Source organism: Temnothorax curvispinosus, unplaced genomic scaffold (assembly GCF_003070985.1).
Source record: "Temnothorax curvispinosus isolate PA1 unplaced genomic scaffold, ASM307098v1 QBEX01002996.1, whole genome shotgun sequence".
In the NCBI taxonomy this organism is placed as follows: domain Eukaryota; kingdom Metazoa; phylum Arthropoda; class Insecta; order Hymenoptera; family Formicidae; genus Temnothorax; species Temnothorax curvispinosus.
Window position 1 is genome coordinate 462582 of NW_020212776.1, and position 14295 is coordinate 476876.

Below are 14295 nucleotides of genomic sequence, written 5' to 3' on the forward strand. Positions count from 1 at the left end.
ATTATATGTATTCCATGAAACGTGTTGTGTTTAATGATCATGTAACGTTCATCAACCAACATTTTTTAGAAAGAATATTTTGCAGAAACTAACAATAAGTATTTATAGAAATTGCAAATTATTATTAGAACATTGTTATTTAAATATAAAATTTTCATCTAGTTTTCATATAGAGAGTTTTCGTATAGTTAAAAAATAACATCACAGAGTAACTTATTACTTTTTGATTATTCATAATTAATCATAAATAATTTTTTATTAATCGTAATATGAAGATACTTATATCGTTTCGTTTTTGTTTGTCGACCAATAGTAAACTATTGTCGCATTACCTCGCCAATAATTTACTACACTCAGAGAAATGGACAGTTTGTTCAAAAATGAACGAATGAATAATCCGATATTTTTAGTCAGAATTATGAAAAGTCGATCAAGATTAGAATAATATCCAATCAATGATAGCCGGATATCATTGATAATTGATTGGCTATTCATAATTTCGATTAAAAATATTGGATTATCCATTTGTTAATTTTTGAACGAACTGTCCATTTCTCTGAGTGTATTGGTCTACAAATAAAAGAGCAATGCGCGCGGAGAATACCTTCTCCAATATAAGAAAAACTATAAGAAAACCTATAAGGTTGCAACTTGCAACCATGCGAATTGGCGGTATTTGTTCTCGCGACAAAGACTACTCAAAAGTATATATTCACATATATCAAGTCCTTTACTTGCACATACGGGGTTTCAAAACCCTCGATTGTAATTTTTATGTTAATTTCTATTATGTATGCAAAAATTAGGATTATGATAAAAATGAAGAGATGGCAGCGACGCGACGCCCAGACAAAGAAAGATCACGCGGTAAGGTGCCTCGTGCTTTCCGGGTACACGAATGAATCCATAACACGAATATAAGACAAAATGGCAGGGAGCCAGTCAATTACGGTCGGATTAGCACGGTATACGAGGGGGATCCCTCTTCTCTCTCTCTCTCTCCCTTTCCGCACGCAGAATCCGCGTAGCCAGTGTCCCTTGCACGCTTCGCTACCTCGTGCCGCCACGGCCTTTGAAACGCTATATAAAGTGACAAAGCTGGCTTATTGGCGGGCACGCTCCACTATCCTCGCATCGGCTTTAAACTCGCGCTTTCCGGCCGCATCGCGCGAACCGAAAAGAAGTCAGAGCCGGCCGCGGGCGGCTTTTATTACGGATACTATCGGCGACTGATCAACTGGAGAAGTGGCGAGGTGATTACAAAACGCGATTTAAAGGACGCCGCTCGCTGTGCCGCGTGCTTCATTCCCGACGATGTCACGCTTCAAGACGCGCATTGCCGAGACATCGTTGAATTGACGTATCGACAGGTCCAATCGAATTGACACCGTCGTGGTGACACGCCGTATACCGAGTTCCTTTACGACACCTCAGGTAAGTGGTAATTCGGTTTGCCATTTGCTGCGTGCAAGATTAAAGCTGCATCTCGGGATGCTTAAGGAACACGTGAGAAGATTCGAACAATCAAGCTTGCTGAAGAGGCAGCGAGATAGGAACTAGGTCGGCGAGCGACCCCGTTCGAATGTATACACGTTAATATCGTCAATCCGTATCGTCGTTCAAATAATGTTCTGAAAAATTGTCAATTTAATCTCGCGATAGATTTGATAGAAATAAATAAGAAATAAATAACCGAAAATTTTAACGAATTATTACAAGCCGAATTGGTATATAATAAGTTATATAATAAGGTATATAATAGTTGGTATATAATAAGCTATTATTAGCGAGTTAAGTAAAATAATACAGAGCTAATTATCTTCCCAAACTTGGAAAATAATGAAATACACTTATTTCTATTTCATTTAAATGAAATAGGTATAATATACTTTCTTAAACATTCTAAATTTTATTTAAAAGAAAAATAGAGAACTTAATGCAATTAATACTTGAAAATAAACATTATCTTAAAATTATCCGATTATCAAAAAATGATTTAAGATTACTGTACACACGGCATGAATATTATCATATATAATTTAATAGATATTTATAATAATTATAATAAGATATCTTAACACATACACACCCATATTATTGTTTAATGTCCGAGTATATGGAGGGGAAAAAGTCATAGTGATGTAAGTCAAATTTTTAAAATATTGACTCGTGTGCATAGATGCAATCTATACAATATATACATTGCATCCATGCACACGAGTTAATATTTTTAAAAATTTGATTTACACTACTATGGCTTTTATTCCTCCATATAAAAATAATACAACATATATAAAGTATCATTTTTCTCTTCCTCAACTTGTTAGCAAGCAAATTGTTCCTTACATGTCGCATATAAGGTAAATAAGATAATCGTGGTCAGCGTGTAATTATACTCAATTATATGCTGTCGTAACCAAACAATTTTCGATCAGGATAACAATACATACATTTCGCAAAGAAACTACGAAGTTATACAATAGTCGTGTGTTTTGCTTCAAAAACGGAAAATTACAAACAGAATTGTGCGCGAAGTACTTGCAAACGTTTATGTAAACGTGGGAAAAGTGTGCAAGAAGAATTGCAAAGCCAATCGAGCCAGAACTCCCCGGTATAAGTAGGATACATTTGTCATTATAGTAATTTTATTAGCTTGGTAACTGACTCTTATACAGTTCCCCTTTATCACCTATGATGATCGTTTAATGCAAAGCTAATGGTGCGTTAAATTAGGAACAGCTGATCGCGTCGGGTGAGCCATAATTTATGCTGACTATAGTATTAGTAGGGTAAAAGACCATATTACTAACAATATCCATCACATTATTGGCAATCAAATTTTAAATGCTTTTTTTAAATATAAAACTTATATCTTACATTATTTTATTATATTTCAATAGAATTCTGAACAAGTCTAATTAATGTTATAGCGACTAATTAAAAATAAAAGCCAATCCGCTAATAAAAAAAAAACTTACAGATTTTGAAATTTCCTTTAAAATTCTCAAGAACTAATTATGTGTACATATAGTTTATTCACAGTTAAGTTAGTCTCAGTTTAATGATTTAGAGATTATTAATGAATTATTGATACAGTGTGCATGAAACGAAGAGAATTATTAATAAGAAATTTTATTCGGCCTAACTGACCACATTTATTAATTATAATCGTCACGACATTCCGACCATTAATTTTGGCCCTTCTCAAGTGTAAATCTAATAAATAAGTCATAAAATCAGTAATGTAGTAATGCAGTAATCAAATTTTTATCGTTCGCTATTGAGTGGTACTATGTTTCTTAATACTATTTTCACAAGTTTTATAAAATTGAGACATTGTTACTGTTACATGTATTACTTTACCGTCTATATGACACACACACGGAACATCTTTCAGATTTATGACTTGTTTTGGTGCAATGTCACGACTAGTGAGATGTTTGTTGAAGGCTGCATTATACTGATTTTATGACTTAGATTTACACTTAAGAAAGACCAAAGCCAATGATTGCAATGTCTAACGATTATAATTAATAAACGTGACCAGTAGTTCGAGTAAAAATCCTTATTGTTAATTATTTACTGGCAAACCAAAGTTTCTGATTTGGTTTAAAGTGAATTATGTAAAAACCTAATTAGAAAAATGTACTATTACAATAATAAGAATAATTGAACCAACATTTCTAAATTTAATAAAAATAATAATAATTTAATAATAACTTTGAATGAACAATAAATATAATTTTACTCATCATTAATAATAAGATACAAAAAGGAAAATTCCTCTCTATAGAATAATAATGATGAATTTTTTATTTATTGCAGAGAAAAAACATTCATAATGAAGCACTACATTCTATTACTTTGCATCGTGGCAGCTCTTCGAGATTCCGAAGCGATACGTAAAGGATCCACGGATTATGAAGGTTCGTTATAATCGTCATACTATAAAATAATTGACATATATTCAAATTAGATGCCAAAGTTCTTAAATAAATACCACAAACATAAGTTTAAGATTTCATGTTCTTCAAATTTTTCATAATTATAATATTAATAAGCATATGTCCGTTGCAAATTTTAAACGTGCCTATAATAAATATATAAAAGAATCTCAAAGTACTTTGCGTCATTCATTGATAAATTTCTGGAAAAAAGCAGATTGCTTTGATTAATTAAATCAAAGTTACGTAAATTTTGTCTTATCATAAAAAATCGATAAAATAATATGCGAAGTTCAGTCTTCATCGATCAGTATCGATACTGTATGCCTGAGGTTTTTCCGCATCGATATTGGTTTGTTAAATAACAAGCTGTTTATGTGTTATTGCAAGTTATAAATTTCGGGATATATCTCACAAAATAGCTTTTGTCAATACAAAATTGTTCATTGATAACAACATTATTATTTTAATTTCCAAATTCTATCCTGCAATGTTCTAGAAAATCAATAAGCACACAGCGCAAATGTCTTAAACTTAATTTACACATATTGATTAGTAACTTGACTTTGATCGAATTTTACTTTATCTTTTTCTATGTAGATAAAATTTCTATCGTAGATAAAATCGAGATCTCAACATCTCGTATACTCGCAACCCGTCGCGTCGCGTAAAAGAGTCACGGTGCGGTCTCGCTTCGCGTGTACTTGGCGCGAGACACTACCGTGTCTCTTGATTACATTTTAGATAGTAGTTATTAAGAGATAATGGAAGACTTCTCATTATTCCTTCAAATATTTTTTTCAATATTTTTAAATTTTCGGTTTTAATTCCATCCTATCCGTCCTATCACGATCAGTCGATTGTATTCCTTGGCAACGAAGCGAAATTCTGATCTCTTATCAGATATGTCCTTCTGGCTGAAGTCCGGCCAAGAAACCCTGCACAGAATCCTGTCGGAGCAGAAAAACGAGAATCGTGCCAAAAACGTGATCATCTTCATCGGGGACGGTATGGGCCTGTCCACCATTACGTCCGGTCGAATCTATATAGGTCAGCTCAATGGCCAAAGCGGTGAAGAATACCAACTCGCATTCGAGAAATTCTCCAACACCGGCCTCGCCAAGGTAGATATTCAAATTGCATCGATCCGTGCCTTCAATCTCGACGGGGCGGTCTCGCGAGGCACAACGATATTGGGAAATCCCGTCACGTTAAGCCGCTTAATTCCGCGCCTTTGATAAGGACGCCGCGTCTATCCTCGACAAGAAAATACGACAAACACGATGTTCGCATTACAATTAATCTCCATCGATCTTCTGCTCCCCAAGCATGAGAATTTGTTAACTTATATCACACGCCTCTACATTGACGTAATATATTTTATCACGCTATACCGGAAAAGATAAACGTGACAACGATTACAACATATCGATCGAGTCTCGTGCTTCGAAAATTTCGATTAATGGCGATAATGTACGAAAGATTATTTCCTTAAACCGAACACTCGTTATCGGTTATCGAAATTACATTACACGTTAAATACAAATATCTCACAGTTATCATACATTTGTAGACTTACAACGTAGACAAGCAAGTACCGGATTCGGCGGGGACGGCAACTGCTATATTTTCTGGCGTGAAAACCAAATACAGGCTTATTGGACTGGATGCCAGAGCCGAAAATAGCAAATGTGATAAGAAAATCAACGCATTAAGCAAAGTCACCACGGTAGCTGATTGGGCGCAGCAATCCGGCATGGATACTGGTGAGAGCTTTGACCTTTGAAAACTATATAATATCTATCTTCTCCATTAACTAAAAGATTTAAAACTGTCTACACCTTCTAGTTTTGCATAAATTATTTCTCATAGGATTATCTCATTCTATCTGGAGTCATTAGCTTAGAATTATTCATGGAGCTATAAGAAAATAATTTTAGGCGAGGAAGTTTTTATGATTGAACATTTCGTCTGCATTATAAGCAACCACACCGAAAAAAAAATCTCAAGCTAACTAAGAACTCGGCTGTGACAATAGAGCTGCTATTACTCGCCGTTTGAAACTTCGTTCGGTCGACAAATTTCGAGTGCATAATCAATAATAGTCATTCAACACAGTCAGATCAAACCTTGACATAAATCTGTGCTTCAGATTTAAGTATTTCAAATATTCTTGGAAAGTAGAAACCGATCAGAAGAAACAGATCGAAATCTCTCATGCATCGCTGACCGTTGTCGGTTGATTAAACTCTTGACTAAGCGAATTTTTCTACACGGTACGACATTGAGATAAGAAATCTATCAATTTTTATCATCAACATATAATAACCTTAAGCCATCGAGTTTAGTATTGTACGCATGATCGCATTATTTAAAAAATATAATTTTAATTTTTTAATTTAATTTAATAAATTTTCTTGTTAGTGGATATAATTTATTCATCGTGCATACGTAGTAAATTTGATCATGATCGTTTGATAATTAATACATATCTCGTATTTATAATTACAATTTATATTAAACAAACAAATCCAAATTGAAATCATGCTAATAATTCAAAGTTAATCTTACGAAATATATAATTTATATATTTAATGCTAACTTCTCTCTGGTTTAATGAAATTAATATTTATTTTTTTATATAACCATCGTTTTTCAGGCAAAAGCTTAAAAACGCGCTTTCGCTGAGAATGTATCAAATTTAAACTGAGGAAACTAGACTGAAGAAACATTTAGATTATTAAGGATATTTTTAGAAGCGGCAGTCGAATATAAATTGTACTCACGTGATATACGAATGATTACGAGTATCAAACCTATAGAGAACACGTGTCATGCGTGATCGGCTATTTCATTAACATAAGTGTTAGTCTGAATGAACCTTGTTGAAGTCATACACTACAGTGAAAGTATACTCAATAAACGAGGAGGTCATAAGCCGACCTTCTACCGTGTCGCGGACGATCGGTCGGCCATGACTGATTTCTACTTTGGCAAAATAATGGAAGCTTTTTACATGACTCGCTGATTAGTATTTAACGCATTCGTTTCCCATTGTATCTTGACCTTCGCCAGTGGTCATTTTTTCGTTACGTTGCTCTGCATGAATAAATCATCAGCGTACAGTCAGAATATGCGCGTCGAAATACAATATAAGTATCTTTACAAATTGCAACATAATATATAGTATACATACTTTATGTGACAGAAGTTTTATATTTATAACATATTATATCACGTTATTTTTAGGATCCTAATCTATAAAATTACTAAAGACTTTTAATTCTAATCATTGTTATTTCTATTCAGAAGTAAACAAATTTAAGAAATAACTCGTGCATGATTAATTAACAGGATTTGTTACCACTACTCGCATCACCCATGCCACTCCGGCGGGACTTTACGCGCACATTAATCATCGAGATTGGGAATCCGATAGTGACGTACCGAAGGATCAACAATCATGCGTTAAAGACATCGCAAGACAACTCATTGAGGATGAACCAGGAAGTCAGTTTAAGGTAATTTATCGCATCTGCGCATCTTTACATTTGTATAGATCAATATAATTTCAAATCTAACAGATTAACAGCAAATAAAAATTGTGTATAATAAATACACAATAGAACATGATAATAAAAAAATTATTAGTATCGTTAAAGAAAATGATTTATCATATTATGGAAATATCCACAATGGGAAATATAAAATCTACCTATAAAGATTATCCTGCTTCGTAACATTTTTCTAGAGATCTACGATATAATATCCTGTTTTTTATTCAAATAATCTAAATTCGCTATTGCAATTTGAATCTAATATTGAATTCATATCTTTTAAAAGGTTATCTTGGGTGGCGGAGCACAACAAATGGGCTTGAAATTGAATACGAATGATTTATCGCGATCTGATGGCAGAAACTTAGTAGACAAATGGCAAGTGAGTCATCCCAAAGGAAGAGCCGTCACCAACATGCAGGACCTCATGTCCATCGATATAGCTAACACATCGCACATCTTTGGTGTTTTCTCACCTGGTCACATGCCCTACCACGCCGTGAAGACTGACGAGATACCCTCGCTAGCAAACATGACGACGCAAGCCATACGATTGCTGAAGAAGAACAAAAATGGATTTCTGCTAATGGTCAGTAACACTGTCCAACAAAAAATGACTTCTTTTCGAACACAAGAAAAAAGATAATTATTTCCCGTAGTTTTTCGGTGCTAAATATAATCTCGTTTATTAAATTGCTCCAGTTCGAATTTAAATAACGTAATTAAAAAATAATTAATATCATCACATAAGACAAATAAAAGCAGCACGCCGTTATTAAAGCAAGAGAATTTTTCGTGTATTTCCAAGTACACAAATTTTCTTAAAAAATATTTGATAGATCCTTAAGTCGTATAATTAGCCTTGTAAGTCGCAACTTTGAAAGCCCTAACAACATACTTAATTTTAATCGCAATAAAACTTCTCCGGCATATCACATATCATAGTATAACAAAATATTGAAATTGTTTCTTTTTGTAATTTTAACACAAATTTGTGAAGTGATAAACAAATTTGGTAAACATGATAATTTTCAGCGCCCAAAAACTGTGAGAAACGATTACCTTTGTTCTTGTTTTTTTTTTTCCATTGAACAGTGTAGTCGCCGCTGAACAGCATTGAATATTTATAACGGACGTAAGTCAGATTGCTACGAAGGGGCGTTATAGGATAATGCACTCAATGAATATTAAAATGACATTAATGAAACGAAATCGAGACTACACATCAAGGAATCCTGACGGATACACGATAATGCTATTCTTATGCAAATTACGCGTTGATGACCATTTTCGTGTAATGCGTTCTTACAATTAGCCATTTGTTCTTAGACTTCATCTTCCCGGATGCATGTCGAGGTCGTGCTATTTGAGCGCATAATTCTACGCATAATTTGAGAGCGCTGCAATCTTGTTCTGTTTTCAAAGTATGGCGCAGAGCGTAACTCGAAATTGAAATATTAACAGTGAACTAATAGTTTTTTTTTTTTCAACTATTTTTTTATCTTTCAGGTCGAGAGTGGCAAAATCGATTTAGCCCACCACGGCAATTGGGCGAAACTCGCACTGCGCGAGTTGTACGAACTCGACGAGGCAGTTAAGGTGGCTCTACGGCTGTTAAATATGGAAGAAACGTTAATCATCGTCACAGCCGATCACTCGCATTCGTTCACACTGAACGGATATCCCGAGAGAGGCAACGATATCCTCGGTTTCGCCAGCAAATCATCTAGCAGGGAAGCCTACGAAACGCTATCCTACGCTAACGGTCCAGGATTCTACTACCATCGAAGAAACGACAGCAACAACGTCAACGAGACCTGGAGAAAAGTCGAGGAAGATCAGACTCGCGACGAACCCTTCTACAGGCACTTTGCTGCCAAATACCTCAAGGACGAGACTCACGGCGGAGAAGATGTCGGGGTTTATGCTACCGGTAAAAAATGCAATTTTCTTAATAAATTTCTGCTAACAATTTCAGAAAAGGATGGGATAAATAATATATTTTGCAGGCCCCTATTCGCACCTGTTCCGAGGTACTTTTGAGCAAAATTACATTGCTCACGCCGTAGCGTATGCGGCATGCTTTAAAGACTGGCCGTCTCATTGTGACAGCGCTTATCGTCGTTACTTTTACGACGTCAATATGGCACCACCAAACTCTAAGAAAAATTCAGCCGGACAAAACACGGTATCGTTTGCGATAATAATAACTTTCCTGTTTACGGCGATCTTTGTACAACTGTGATAAACGTCATTACATTTTCTTTTCGTTAGCCAAATAACTAATGATGCGCCGTGAGAAGAATTCATTTCGAGTAATAAATCATATTTATTTAAGTACAAAAAAATATTTAAGAGATATCCTTTTCTTGTGTCTTTATCGAGAGGAGTATTCCAACTTGATATACATATAATATGACGCAATAAGGTTTCTTTTGCGATGCAGATCTGCGATATTTGTAATAGACTAAACAAGTTATGATTGCAAATACCATATACGATTTTACTATAATCTCCTTTTACTGTAATCTCTTTAAATTCCTATGTTTCTCATGGATGTAATTACATTTTGACGATATATTATTATCTATGATTTTATTTATTGTTTAGAGTTCAACAAATAATCGTGATTATTGATCGCGGGTTTCATATGAACACGAGTAACACGATGATCTTTTTTGGGTTATTGCAGCAATGATGACGAATTTATTTTCAAGCATGGACAAACTTGGATGGCATTATCCACGTATTAAACACAAGTTTACAGGATTTCAAAATAATGATAGGAAAGTGCTAACAGCCGTATGACTTCGTAATATAATACATTGCCATGTTTTAGACAAAGGTGATATTACCATTAAATTATCGCGAACAAAATTCTGTCTAGTACTTTTTAGTCAGATTTTACGAAATACGTAAGGTTGTATAAAATAAGTAAAGTTGCTGTAATATAGAAAATCATCCTTCGAAATATAAGAGAAATGAAATAGTTTTTATGTACTTTAACATGTTACTTATACAAAATAAATATAAACTTATGTATATACTAGCGCATTGTATATCACAGTATATTTTGTTACAAACTGATAAAACAATTTGACCTGGATGCCTTAATCATACATAAATTATAAAATTATAATATGATTATGGATGAAATAAAGTTTCTCGTTACATTGTTTGTAAAGTTTACGTCATTATAATTATTTAAATACATAAATAATACATGAGCGAGACAATAAATCACTTAATAGATTAAGTACACATTTGATCCAATTCGGAATAAGGACAACTATGATAACAAAAAGTATTTGGCGAGTTATCAAATTTTATGTGGTTATCATATTATACATAGAATCTCTTTATGAATTTCACATACATTTGCATATAAAATAGAAGTATAGTACTAGAAATTAAAAGAGATATTAAAGCAAATGTAAAATATTCTAGGAAAGTATTCGTACGGAATTAAGTATAAAATAACTTTAAGAAAAATATCCCTTTCAACCTAGCTTATAATTTTCCTCTAACAATAGCGAGATAATAATTTTTATAAATAAGTGGCGCCGTATCGTCACTGACAAAATTTCTGTCGGGTTTGATCGAAGCGAATGGATTTCTTCGTGGCTCCAAAATTGTCTCTACATCAGCGATTGATTTTATCCTGATCATCTCTCGAGGAATTTCTTGTTTCGTATAAGACGTCACGCAAACGGGGACTTTCGTTTTACAGAATTCTCGTATCGTCTCCGGCCACGTGTCCTTACCTTCAAAACCAGTTTCGCGATAAAGACCCGGGTTAAAGAGGCACACGAGGTGCGGTTCTACGAACTGTTTGGAACGACAGAAATCGTGATAGACTTTTTCAGGATGGAACGAAACGTTTACTCGTCGACCGGACGATTTGCAAGTCGAACAGATCTTCACAGCGGTCAACAAGTCTAACGGCACCGCCGGCAAACTCAGTTCCGGACCGATGAACATCAATTTGAGAAGCTTTAAATTCGGAAGGAGATGCAGAAAGAGTTTTTCCCACACATGCAGATTTATACACTCGAATTGAAACTCGGCACCTATCACGTGGACCACGAAAGTATCGATAGTCTTCCAATTCAGGCAAGAAATTTGCATGGAATACAAAGCCGTCAATGGAATGGTTGATATATGAGAGAGACTGCAATACGTGTAGCAATCCATATCGCAATAATATGTCGAGTGATCGTAAAGCTGTGACATTAACAAATCAAAATTATCCGGCAGATAAAACGGTTCTTTCTGGAAGGTATCCGGAATCTCGGGATCAACGTGACCGGCTTTGTGCTGCATGAACAGTACCCTGCGAAACACCTGAAACTCACGGCACCACTCTTCGTGTCCGCCGTCATGATTCTCGCAGAATAAGCCGATTCCGCAAGTCGGACAGCATTTCAAAGTCGTCGAGAAGCGACGACAGCTGCAACAAACGCGAGGATAAAGAAGGATCTCCTTTTCCCAGAGCTGGAGAGGCCTGTCCAAGCTATACTGTACTATTTCGATCAATTTCAGCCGATAAACGCGATAATCATCCGCGCTGAGTTCCGACAGTGACGACAAACCACCTCCGATCGTGCAGATTTCAGTGAGAACTTTACACAGGTCGCGATGCTTCGGCCGGTCTTGCTTCATATGTTTGACGGTGCAGTAAGACACCATGCCGCAAAATCCGCAGATCTCCTCCGCTCGTTCTATGCAGATCGGACATAGGTTCGACACGAAAACAAAACGCGGCCAGAAGTTCAGCTCGATAGTGTCCTCTTCGTCGCTGTCGTCCGACGAACGATGCTGCATCGAATGCACGAGTGGCAATTTCAAGCGTGAATAAACGTCGATAGCTTCGGCAATAAAAAGATTTTCTTTACTTTGCTTTATTGCTTCTTTTTCGACGGAATTCGAATTTTCTGTCACCTCACTCTTGCAAATTTTCTGAGTGACGATTCTTTTCAAATTCTTTTTTCTTCGACCCATTGTCAGAACTGAAATAACGAAACAAGATAAATGCAACGAAGGCGGATTTTTATAACAAAAACAAATAGAATCAATTTGTTTCAACTAAATAAGCGATCGCATTACGTTATAATTAATACCTCAAATTGTATATGAGAAGTGAAAAAGATAGCTTATGCAATTAAAAATAATTCTATTTGTTCGAAAGCAATTGCGATTACATAATATATCGTGGTGTTACGCATACGAGTATTTTAGCGTTTCAAGCGCGAAATACGATTGGTTACATAACTGCGTCCCGTCAAAGAACATATCTAAACCATTATTTTAGAATATCACAACACGGAGGTCACGCGTTCGTAATTAATAAACCGGGTGTACCGCAAACACAAATAATTAAACCCAACCGCGACAGGTTCTACTTGCGTTTAATGACCTATTCTGCATCTCTCGAAAAGAGAAAACAATTATCTTCCAATTTAGCACACCGTATTCCACTATACATTACGCCATCATTGAAACGAGAAATCGTTTATTTGCAATTTTAAATGCATTACTAACATTACTACCCTCCGCGTATATTAACGAAGTAAATCACAATAAAATAATAACTGGCATAACAAATTATTAAAAATTAATTAAAAACTTAAATACTTACCTTCGAAGATTCTTCACTCTTCAGAAACAACGATTATTCAATACTTAAAAAATGTTATGTACAACGTAAAGAGCGTTGCGTTAATAATGATACCACTATTATCGAGATTATCTTGATTTTGAAATTCCCTCGTAACTTAGAGAAGCGACTTAACGTCACGATTTGATTTGGTCGAAGACCAGACACCTCGACCGTTCAAGGCACTGCGAGGTATTATCAGGGCTGCTAGTACGTCGATGGGCACTATGCCTAGTCGCCCAGACATAAGGTATTTCAAGCACCGTACTGAGAATAAACTTTATTCGAAGACGAATAGCCAAACGTGCGACGTTTTTCTCGAGAGAGAGAGAAAGAGAGTGGTATATTTTGAAGCAACCGACACATCAACTAAAATAATAAAAGGTAACAGAACTTTGACGTCCCAATTTGTAAGCATAATGCATTAAGTACATCTGATATAAATAATATAACCTCTATACGAAAATTAATTACGAGTGTTGTGTGTGTATGTGTGTGTGCATGCGCGTCCACATGCTATTATTAACGTTACAGATGATATTGTCACGAATGCAAATTTATCCTATCATCCTCGACATTCGCGAAGAGCGCACGTGTCAAGGAAATAATCAATTTAAAAATAATTATCCATTTAATAATTAATATTAAAGTAGAAATGAATGAGTGTGATTATGTTAAAACAAAATATTTGAAGATAAGTAGATTATTTTTGTGATAAGATTGTGATTTTTTATTCGTTGATTTTCAGCCTTAAATGTAACTATATCTTACTATTAAATTTTGTAAAATTTTTTTTAAGAATTATTAAAATGTGCAAGAAACTCAGCTAGTGCAGCAATACGTTAGCAGATATAATTGATGCAAAAATGGCAGAAATTAAGATATTAAAGTTTATAGTATTTAGAAAAGTACATGTATATTTTTGTATATGTATTTGAAACACTTAAAAATATTAATATAATTTTCTCATAATTTTCCGTTATCTATATAATATAGATGCAGACGTATAATATGAGCAACAACCTGTTTTTATCTTCTAATTGTGTATTCCAATTTGCAATATTACAGATAAAGTATCTTATTTCATGAGCATCGATAAATATAAATACAAAATATTTTTATTCCCAATTTTTCCCTT

At 34.7% G+C, this 14295-nt stretch overlaps 2 protein-coding genes across 4 annotated transcripts; one reads left to right on the forward strand and one right to left on the reverse strand.

The window, feature by feature from the left end:
• Positions 1-1096: 1096 nt before the first annotated feature.
• LOC112452148 (alkaline phosphatase 4-like) lies at positions 1097-10545 on the forward strand. Of its 3 annotated transcripts, XM_025012222.1 has the most exons (9): positions 1098-1434; positions 3826-3926; positions 4848-5068; positions 5518-5710; positions 7299-7465; positions 7788-8090; positions 9011-9434; positions 9511-9689; positions 10194-10545. In XM_025012222.1, the coding sequence occupies exons 2-9, from the start codon at positions 3842-3844 to the stop codon at positions 10197-10199; spliced, it is 1578 nt and encodes a 525-aa protein (XP_024867990.1). In that variant the 5' UTR covers positions 1098-1434; positions 3826-3841; the 3' UTR covers positions 10200-10545. The 3 variants fall into 3 exon arrangements, with proteins under 3 accessions (XP_024867989.1, XP_024867990.1, XP_024867991.1); XM_025012221.1 differs by having other exon boundaries at positions 1097-1434; positions 9511-10545; XM_025012223.1 differs by lacking the exon at positions 1098-1434 and having other exon boundaries at positions 3870-3926; positions 4801-5068; positions 9511-10545.
• A 94-nt stretch (positions 10546-10639) lies between these two features.
• Positions 10640-13345, reverse strand: LOC112452149. The gene is made up of 2 exons (XM_025012224.1): positions 13140-13345; positions 10640-12510 (listed from the first exon to the last, which is right to left on the reverse strand). Exon 2 carries the CDS (start codon positions 12500-12502, stop codon positions 11012-11014), a length of 1491 nt encoding a protein of 496 aa, XP_024867992.1. The 5' UTR covers positions 12503-12510; positions 13140-13345; the 3' UTR covers positions 10640-11011.
• Positions 13346-14295: the final 950 nt, after the last annotated feature.